This window comes from Magnolia sinica, chromosome 8 (assembly GCF_029962835.1).
Source record: "Magnolia sinica isolate HGM2019 chromosome 8, MsV1, whole genome shotgun sequence".
Classification (NCBI taxonomy): domain Eukaryota; kingdom Viridiplantae; phylum Streptophyta; class Magnoliopsida; order Magnoliales; family Magnoliaceae; genus Magnolia; species Magnolia sinica.
Window position 1 is genome coordinate 14,570,231 of NC_080580.1, and position 11,122 is coordinate 14,581,352.

Here is an 11,122-nt window from a genome sequence, read left to right on the forward strand (position 1 = left end):
TGTGCGTTGCTCCTCAACGGCTGTTTCAAGCCGATCTAGCCTAGACGTGATGGCTTGTAGTTGTGCTAGGATCTGTTGAGATAACGGGTCGGGATCACAACTATTACTCACGGTTGCCATACCGCGACACACCTCAGACAACTTTAATGTAAGGACTCACGCAAAAGGAAGAAACTAATTCTAGGACTGACACGAAAACTGATTTTATGAGGCACGGGGTGTACCCAATGTAACCCTAGACTCTAGTTCAGATTTACTATCCTAATGGTGTGGCCTAAACACTATATGAGATGCAATCTCAACCTATATGCATGCACACAAAAGACCCTAACTTTATATGGGACTTACAAATACTCTATGCTAAACCTTCTCTCTAATACCAAAAATGATGTAGGATGCATGTGTGGATGTCATGTTTCACAGGAGATTATTCAAAGGACAACTCAAAGCATACAGGTTATGGGCTAAGCCCACTAAACAATAATTTCAGCAGAACAACTCACCAAACAGTAATTTCAGCAAGCAAAAATGCATGTCATTTCATTAGAAATCATCCCCACATGCACACGTTCATATAAAGATTAAATCACAGGATGTCAAGGTTGTTAGAACAACCCCGTAGCACAGAATATCAACAAAATACTCATGGGCAGATTCATACACATAGAATTTGCCATACTCATTCACCACATAAACTATGTTTAGAGGAGATGAAGATCATGTGGGATACGGGGTGGGATAAATCTGTAATTTGAGAATTGAGGATTGTGGGAGGAAATTGGGAGAGGGTCTAGGGTAGGTTTTATGTAGGAGGCAGGGACATAGGGTGTCGAGGTTTTGGGCGCAATGGATTGAAGGATTTAGGTTAGATAGGATCAAAGAGGTGTTTTTAAAGGAGTGAAAGGAGAAAGAAAGACTATACCTTGCAGAAGATAAACAGGTGAGCGAGTCACACGCCCACAAAAAGATGGAATCTCACCACCTTGCTCCAAGTCTCATGGAGGGTTCTTCTAAGTCGCATGGAAGAAAGAAAGGCGTCTCTTTAGAAAACAAACGTATAATCTTTATTACCCCTAGGGTTGGACGTTTCCCCCCCTTAAATAAAGTTTTTATATTTAAAAGTAAAATGACCAACATGCCTCCTTTTAAAATCTAGCAATAGGGGCCCACTAAGAAATCCAAACCAACCAAAATGTGCAGAAAAGTAACAAAACATAAATGGACACAAAAAACTGAAAAAGGACTTAATCACATGGTGGGCCACCATGTGATCGGACGCGATCCAACAGTCGGATCTCAACCAAAACTCTCAAAAACTATCTTGGCACTCCAAATAATGCAGCCCATGTGCATCCTCCCAGTTTGGGGCCTTCATGATGCTCATCCTATGCACATGGGTCTTCAAAGTGGCCCACGGGCCAGGCCCAAGTAGTGATCACCCAAATAAAGTGTGGGTTGGGTTGGGTTGGGCCAGGGCCTAGGGCTCTCCTACGACGACGCTGGTACACTCTGATGTCCGCATCAGAATGACTACTTGCAACTGGATCAGTGAGGCATTTTCTTGGGGTAAATATGGAATAGGGATGTGCTAAGTGCATAACATGTCTTCCCCCAACTATCATGTGGCAACACCATGAATTAAGCACAACTGTATGAACCAGGGATGTTATGGCTCATAGATCCATGGTGCTTAGATCATCTGTCTCATGTTTATGTAATCAGCAGAGTTGTTGCAGCATGTGGCGAATTTGTTCTTTCAAAGCAATGACTCCCAAACAGCCAGATGCAGGGATTCTTGTTTTGTTGCTGTTTCTTGGTTTTCTTTTTATTCTGCATCTGTTTTTTCTTCAGGGTAGTTTTTATTTTCTTTCATTTTTTGGTGTGTGGGTGTTGTTCATGTTGACAGCGTTGTTGTTATTCGGGATAATGCAAAGGCTATCTTTGATCTAAGAAGCAGCTGTGGAAGAAACTTCATATTGAAAGGTCTTAGGAAGTTGAAGTATTTCGAAGAATTGCAGCTCCAAGCAGCTTCGGTTTGGTTTTTGACTTACTAAATATTGCTGCAAGTCATGTACTTGTTGTCTCAATCTGCAAAATGTTTGCTGTACCACTCATCTCCTTCTGAACATTTTTAATGAGAAGATAATAGTTAAGATGATACAATACCATGTTTTACCAATATTTCCTGATTTGAGGAACCTATGTAGTATCCCATGCATTCTCTGATTTCTTTATCCTTTTATTGGTAAATTTTAGTTTGTTTTACGCTATTTTCCATATTAAGCCAAGTAGTTTTGATCTTCTTTCTTTCACGTGGTTTATAATTTTAATTCATAGTTTCTTGTGTTGCCGTTACTTGAATTGTGCCTAATAATTTGTTTTTACTTTGTCAAAAGGTTGCTTTCCAACTTTGGCTACAATTCCTGTTTGGATCGGTTTATACCAAGCTTTGTCAAATGTAGCAAATGAGGTAGATCCTTAGTTTAATTTCTTTATGGATGAAGTTTGTGGCAGATACGATTGAATTTGAAATAAGTTATTTTACTGATTTTGGCAACTCTTTGATCTGTAGGGACTGTTGACCGAAGGTTTCTTTTGGATTCCCTCATTGGCGGGCCCAACCACAATTGCTGCTCGGCAAAGTGGATCTGGCATTTCCTGGCTTATCCCTTTTGTGGTAATTTGAATATAAGTTCCAGGCATATGAATCTTGTTTTTGTCTTAGTTTCTTTCTACATTGGGCATGACATTGACATCGGCATATCCTTATATTCATCTGTCCTTTTAGTATTGGTTGCTGGGGGTTTTGTTTTCAACAAGTTCAATGCTTATGTGTCATGCTACTTCTGACTGTGCTTTGTTATCCATGATACATTGATTTAATCCCTGAGTAATCCTACTATTCACTGATCTAGAATAATATTCATCATTAATGGCACATTGTTTTTCTTCCTCCCTCTTTTCTTTTTCTGAGTGCTCCACATATTACTTTTCTTTTAGCAGCAACCAAAATTTTGTTCACAATAAAAAAGAAATAGATATTGCATTGGTCATTAATCATTATGCATTTTTTGTTCCTTGAAGCATGTGGCATGCTGTATAGATATATCGTGTCTTTGTATGTGTATATAACGATAGATTCATGCATGTATGTATACTAAAACATGTTACTCCTATTCTTTTGAATCTGTGCATGATGGCTACCGTATCAGCATCATTATTGAACATGCTAGGGCTTCTTTTCGAGCTTTCTATGTAATTTCTGATTACATCCAAAGTTAAGATGTGCTTCTCAAATGGTTTGTGGAAGTGTCAGCTTCAATAAGCAGAGAAACTGATCTTTTCTGTGAATGGTACACTGTTTCGAAGCGTCATTCAATATAAACATAGACTTATGTGGATTTTGTTGAAAAGCTTCTTTAGCCAACAAACAAACCAGTAGCTTGTTGAAAATAACAGAAAATGTAGCTGAATCACTGTTAATGGTGAGCATATGTGACTGACAAAAGAACAACCCCTGTTCTATTGAATCCAGAACTATGTGCATTTAGCTCTCTGATGTGCTCTTTCAAATATTCTCCTCATGAATTCTTTCTGCTAGCTAATCATAATCAAAAGGAGGCTGGGCTTATCAGGAATTTTAAGTAAAGTGCATATCCTTTTTTTTTAATAGCTGATGGAGAACATATAACTGCTTTAGATAGAAATGGGTGGATCTGAAGAACCTGTAAAAAACTACGATAGGTTTAATGTTGTAATGATCACTTGTAATTCCACCTGCAGGATGGACATCCACCTTTAGGCTGGTCTGACACAGCAGCATACCTTGTTTTACCTGTGCTCCTTGTTCTTTCTCAGTATGTGTCAATGGAGCTTATGAAGCCACCTCAGGTTAGAATCAAGTTTCTTTAAGTCCTCGCCTCATTTTTGCTCATCATTATGCCAAACATTTGAAAATGTCCTGATTTTGTTCTCTGTTAACAGACGGATGATGCTTCAAAGAACACTCTTCTCATTTTCAAGTTCCTTCCTCTTATGATTGGTTATTTTTCTTTGTCAGTCCCATCAGGATTGTCAATTTACTGGTTAGTAACTGATTTGGATATTCTTATATCACTGTGTGGATATTTTTGCTTGGTTTTAGTGTGACGTTCCTACTTCGTACCACATGAAGAACAGCTATTTTGCATGATAATGTTCTGTGATTTCATGCATGTATACCTCACCATCCAATCGCATTGATCAAATTAAAATACAAATGGATCATATTTTATCTGGATTTTTTTTCATCCAATTCAAGTATAGCAATTCATTTATGCCCTCATGTGCTTTTGAGCGGTTTTTTTTTTCTTCCACATGTTTTCCTCAGTTTCTCTATGCTTTCCAGAACTGTGCTTAAATGATATTCTAATTTAATTAAATTTTTTTATATTAAAGTCCAAGGTGACTAAACCTGTACACGTGAATAATGTTGTCAAAGTCCGATGATTTACAATTTGAGTATTAAGCAAAACGATTTGAATCCCACCTTGAATCCCTTTTTATATGAATCCTACAGTTCTATGATTTGAATCCTACGATTTACGATTCTACTTTCGATTTACGATTCAAATTATACTTGTTCTCTTCTATTTTAAGCTCCACTTGGCTTTCATTTTATGCTTTTAAATTGGTAGTGGCTTTAAGAATTGTTTTGAAAAACCTTTTAAAAAAAGAATTGTTTAGAAAAGGTAAATTATTTTATTTTGTTCTTTATAAGAGATTAAATGAAATATACTCTTCAACGTTAAATCATGGAGCTTTTTAAAAAAAAATATGATTTCTTGCTTCTTAACTTGTCGAAACACTAAATTGATTTATGACTTACCTAGAATGTTTTTATGGATGGTTATGATCACATTGAGTTATATGTATATTATTATTATTATTATTATTTTCTTTTGTGGAATAATGGTTTGAAATCAAAATATCTTTTGTCATTGATCTATAGAATCAAAAGCTGCTTTTCCAACGTGCTTCTACATTCAAGAAAAATAATATGAATATAAATTACTAAAGGATCTTAGTATATTTTTTAAAGGATATTTCTTGAAAAAAAAAAAAAAAGAAGAGAGAGAGAGAGAGAGAAAAAAAAAGGGAGAGATAAAAATCCTTTAACACTATCATGACATGGTATTATTGGTGCATATTGATGGCAAAAGGATTATTTAAGAGTTTTTAATTTTTTCTGATTTATTTCTATTTTTCTTTTTTCTTTTTTAAGAAAATCATAAAAAATCTTACGATTTATGATACGGTTTGCGATTTGATACGATTCAACCCCTATTATGACAGTGTTCAAATTGTCGACGAAATGTCGATATTATCGCAGATAATATCGGTGTCGCTAGTCTAGCGATACCGAAACCCCAATTTATTTTTCGTCTCTCCCTATTATCGGCGAAAAATCGGAGATATTGTCGATAATTTTGGATTATCGTCGAGAATATCGACCATAGCCACCAACGACGTAACCTATCAATGGAAAACTGTAGCCAACAACCTATTTTTTCGATAAATAGGAAAAAATAAGGGAAAAAAAAAATCAAAAAATCCCTTTGATTTCGCTGTTTTTGTAAATACGTGAGAGTGATCGCGTACTGGTTAATCGGAACTCACAACTCGGAAGAATGCCTCCCGTCGATCTGCGAACATTGCAAAGAGGTAAGAAAAACCTCAAAATTCCCTTTCCTTTTTCGATTGGAAGCTTGAAATTTCGGCGAAAAATCAGCAATTTTGGGAATTTCCTCGCGATTTGGGAATGATATAGGGTTTCGAAACCCTCCCTCAAAAACCCCCTTTCTCCGGCAAGAATCCCTCACGAATGAAATTTCAGGGTTTTCTTCTTCATCCTTTTTTTTTTCCTCTTTATTTCGAGGCTCGATGATATAAGGACGCGGATTAAGCTACAGACGGAAGCGGATTGGCTGGTGTACCTTACACCATCTATATAGCTGCTATATTGACATCAGCAAGTTCTGTGGGTCTGATCATGAGGTATGTGTTATATCCAAACCGTCAATCCATTTGGCGAGCTCGTCTTAAGGCTTGAGAAGAAAAATAAGACAGATCTAACTATCAAGTGGACCACACTGCAAAAAGCAGTGGGGGATTGAACGTCTACCATTGAAACCCTTTTTGGGGTCACAGAAGTTTTGGATCAATATGAAATTTGTTTTTCCTCTTCATTCAGGTCTTTGTGACCTTATGAACAGATTGGATGGAAAATAAACGTTATGGTGGGCCCTACGAATTGTTTAACGGTGAAAATCATTATCTCCGCTGCTATTTGTGGTGTGGTCCAGATGATCTTTGGATATGATTCATTTTTTGGATAATGCTCTAAAATGATCTCTAAAAATAGATGAACAGTGTAGATATAATAAATACATCACTGTGGGGCCCATGTAACTTTGATCTCCTTTGAACCGTTCGTACAACTCGGAGCTCGAGGAGCGTCAGTGCTCGTCTTCGCACGACACGTACCTACAGCAGCTATATAGTTGTTGTGTGGTACACCAGCCAATCTGCTTCGGCTTCAGCAATGATCTCATATTGAAGGACGTCACCAAGTTCTGTGGACCCCACCATATTTATATATGTTATATCCATACCATCCATCCATTTGGCGAGATCATATTATGTCATGATCCCAAAAATGATGCATATCCAAAGTCAAAGTGGACCCCACCACAGAAAACAGTGGGGACAGTAACGCACACCGTTGAAACTTTCCTAGGGCCCACCATGATGTTTTTTTTTTTACACACGCACACACACCCACACACTCACGCCGTAGTGGGATTTCACCACCTATGGATACTCGAATCCTTGACCGGGTGTTAAAACTCGTTAGAGTCTACCACCCGAGCAATAGTAAGGATCCAATTTGTTCACAAGTTCACAAAAACATCGAATTTGTTCATAAGTTCATTGGAAACTTTCCTAGGGCCCACCATGATGTTTATTTGAGATCCAATTTGTTCATAAGTTGACACAAACATCAAATAATGGGAAACATAAATATCAACCTGATTGAAAACTTCTGTGGCTCCCATTAAGTTTTTAATGGTAGGCGTTCAATCCCCACTGTTTTCTTTGGTGGGGTCCACTTGAGCTTTGCATCTACCTCACTCTTTGGCTCATGCCATAAAATGATCTCGCCAAATGGATAGACAACATGGAAATAACAAATATACCATGGTGGGGTCCACAAAACTTGGTGACATCCCTAGCTAATTTGTGTCAAGCCTGTGACGGCTTTTTTGTTGCGTACCTAGTAACTCGTACACTATCGTACTAAGTAAACTCTCTTGGGCCCACTATGACTATATGTGGCTTATCCATGCCGTCCATCCGTTTTCTAGGTCATTTTAGGGGTTAATCCCAAAATTGAAGCATATCCAAAGCTCGAGTGGACCACACAAAAGGAAACAATGGGAATAATGATTCCACCGTTGAAACCTTTCTAGGGCGCACAATGATGTTTATTCGTCATCAATACTGTATATAAGATCATACAAACATGGATGAAGGTAAAACATAAAAAATCAGCTTGATCTAAAACTTATGTGGCCTCTAAGAATTTTTCAATGGTATATGTTCAATTCACATTGTTTCCTATGGTGTGGTCCACTTGAGGTTTCGATATGCTTCATTTTTTACATGAATACCTAAAATTATACGGTAAAATGGATGGACAGAGTAGATAAAGTACATAAATGACGGTGGGCCCCTTAGAGTTTCCTCAGTATGCTCGACACCAATCAGTGTGTTCACGATGAAGTCGCGTGTGCGACTTGGCTTGGTGCTCTATGGGGGCCACTGTAATGTCTTTCTACCATCCAACCTCTTGATTGGGTCACACTGACTTGGATGAAGCGAAAACACAATTATCATCTTGATCAAAAACTTTCATGGCTCGTAAAAGGTTTTTAATGGTGGGATTCAATCACTACTATTTCCTTTAGTGTGGCCTGCTTGAAATTTGGATCTACCTCATTTTTGGGGACCACGTATTAAAATGATGTTTCGAAACGGATGAATGGAGTGGATTTGTCACAATGATAAAATTGGGCCCCACACAGTAAGAGTAACATGGTGTTACCCGGGTAACATGGGAGTGGCTTTGATGGATCCCCAAATCCACCAGGTGCATGGTACCCCTGAGTGTGGGGCCACCTTGATTATGTGACTAAATCTATGCTGTCCATCTATATTAAAAACTAAATTTAGGGCATGATCCAAAACTTGAAGCGTATCCAAATCTCAAATGGACCATAGTACAAGCAGAGGATGACCTGGTAACAATACTGCCCACATGTTGGGCAACAGTACCACGCCCCAACTGCAACGGGATCCAGATGATGACTATAAGCCACCTCGTCACTCCATGTGGGATGAAATATGGCCAGAAAAGTGTACCTTTTGAATTCATTTATTATTACATGTATTAATTATTGTACGCTAGTTGCATTTTTATTATATAAACTCATTTTGTTTATTAGAGTGATATTTTACGGCAACGTATGCTTTTGGGTCCCATTAAATGAAAACTTATTATTTAATGCATTCTTCTTACCATTTTTTTTTTAAATTCCTAAATATGCAAATATGTGTATTTAGGCCTGTCCTGAAGTTTCATTAAAAAATTCCGCTGTTTTTTCCCATATTTCCCACTTTTTCCCTGCATTTCCCGGTATCGGCGATATTATCGACGATAACGATATTATATCTTTATCTCTAGCTAGCAAAACTTTAGCGATACCGACAACTTGAACACTGTATTACGATAATACGATTACGATTTTGACAACATTGCACATGAAAGCCCAGTTGAGTTGTTTGTTTCTCTCTATTTGGTTAGTGCCATATTTTCACCATCCAAGATTATGGCTCAAAGTCAATGTCAAATGATGTCAGAATGACATGGAAATGGTACTTTTTGTTTCATGCATATGTTGGAATGTTATATTTATGTGTGCGGTTTTTTCCTTTGGTTTAGGTTCACGAACAATGTTCTCAGCACAGCACAACAAGTATGGTTAAGGAAATTAGGCGGTGCAAAACCCGTTGTTGGTGAGGATGCGAGTGGAATCATTAGTGCGGGACGAGCAAAGCGTTCAACATCTCAGCCAGTACGGAATGGTGAAAGGTGGTTACTCCATTTCAACAAACTTATGCTCTTAATTTTCCAGATCGATCATTATTCATTGATTTTTCCTTAATACTGATTAGCGTATTGAAAAACAGGTTTAGGCAATTAAGAGAAGAAGAAAATAGGAAGAAATCGAACAAATCGTTGACAGCTGAAGAGATTGAGGTGCTGGCTTCCATGTCTGATTCTGATGATGTCTCTGATGAAGAGACAAAGGAGAAGGTGGGTTCTTGGCCTTGAATGCTTTGTGCAGTTGTCAGCAGGGCCCTGTTTGAACAAAGTCAAAATTTTTAATATGCCAGGCCTGACCAGTTTGTGTCTGGGTCCAAATCAAAATAGGCCCGGGCTGTTGACTGCCCTGGCAGTGTGAACCATGGTTTAAAAACTTGTCGAGTATTCTTGAAACTTGACTGAGTCAACTTGCAAAAGCTCATTTCCTTTGAGTCTGTTTTGAGTGTTTCAAGTCAATGCCAGTTTTTTCTTTGGTTTTAGGTTTTCTAATAGGATTTCATATTTTTACTAGTTTATTTATCGTATTGCATTGTTTTTATTTGAAATAATTATTGAGTTTTTACTATCAAGTTTTCTGACTTTCCGGATAAGATTTCAAGTTAACTTGACCTGATGGACTTTAAGTCAACTTTTCGGGTTTTCAAACAATAAGCTGACTTTTCATGATTCAATATTATTGTCTTTTCTTGTCAGGTTTTAGTCATGCTCATTATACTTAGGAGGTCTCACACAAAACTAGTTGGACAATGATGCTATCATCCAACTTGCGCATAAATGCCAACGTGTCAAGTTTGTACAACATCCAACCTGTCCAAAATGTCCGCCCCACCACGAAGACGCAAAAAGTGGACCAATCCAGTCATCATGTGGGCCACACCATTGAAAACAGAGGACAACCATCAATCTGGTCTGAAGAGCACATGTGGACCATCGGATGAGTGGATTTGTCTGATTATTGTTCTGGCTGATCTTCATGATAGAGCCAACCTCTTGGGTGGGTTGGATGTCATACACTCATGACACAGGCAATTATGCACTAGTTCGAAGAGAATGCTATTGTCCAACTAGTTGTGTTTGTGACCTGCTCTATATTTATATGCCTCTTGTGAAGGTTTTTAGTACAATAATCAGGAAATTGAGAAGCATATAATGAGCTCAACTAGTTGGACGAGAACGCTATTGTCCAACTAGTTGTGTTTGTGACCTTCTCTATATTTATATGCCTCTTGTGAAGGCTTATAGTACAATAATCTAGAAATTGAGAAGCATATAATGAACTCAATCACAAGATTTTTCACATGAACAATGAGAGAAACTAAACATTTTGTACATTGAATTCTTTTTCTGTCTTGTTTTGTTTTGTTTTGTTTTTTTCTTTTTTCTTTTTTTTTTTTTCGTTTTCGAAAGAGCAACCTGCAAATGAGAGGTGAGAACTCCTTTGCCAAGTTGCTGTTGTGGGCCCCACCGCGTATCGGAATTTTGTGAAACAGGGATTCAAAAATTTTCCTGTCAGATAAAGCCTCTATTTTAATTTATAAAATACAAATCCATTAGCCTAGAAAGTTTAGTTCGAGCCTTTCTGAACTGACCTTACATCAACAGGAGGAAAACGAAGCCCTTGAACAAGCATATGCTTCTAGTAACAGCAAACAACTTCCAAATTATACCGGACCGAGGAGAAGCAAGCGGTCAAAGAGGAAGCGTGCAGCATGAATACATCATGTATATCCTTTGAGCTTGTTGTAGCTTCTGGTGAGTCATGTATATCTCAAGAAACTGCATCTGTTTAGAAAATTTAATGGCCATTTTTATATTGGGCTATTTTAAGATAAGGTTTCTATTCCTGGCCCAAATAATAATTCACTTGTTAAGAAAAAAAGGAAAGAAGGAAACATGATTTTGCTCAGGATCTCA

At 37.7% G+C, this 11,122-nt stretch overlaps 1 protein-coding gene across 1 annotated transcript in view; it reads left to right on the forward strand.

Moving 5' to 3' along the window:
- The window catches only part of LOC131252945 (inner membrane protein PPF-1, chloroplastic), a 29,903-nt gene extending 18,781 nt beyond the window's left edge, over positions 1 to 11,122 (forward strand). The window contains exons 5-11 of the mRNA XM_058253741.1: positions 2,397 to 2,470; positions 2,573 to 2,677; positions 3,784 to 3,891; positions 3,985 to 4,085; positions 9,044 to 9,193; positions 9,292 to 9,418; positions 10,811 to 11,122. Of these exons, the coding sequence (XP_058109724.1) occupies positions 2,397 to 2,470; positions 2,573 to 2,677; positions 3,784 to 3,891; positions 3,985 to 4,085; positions 9,044 to 9,193; positions 9,292 to 9,418; positions 10,811 to 10,921 (776 nt within the window). The 3' untranslated portion in view covers positions 10,922 to 11,122. The remainder of the gene's footprint in view (positions 1 to 2,396; positions 2,471 to 2,572; positions 2,678 to 3,783; positions 3,892 to 3,984; positions 4,086 to 9,043; positions 9,194 to 9,291; positions 9,419 to 10,810) is intronic.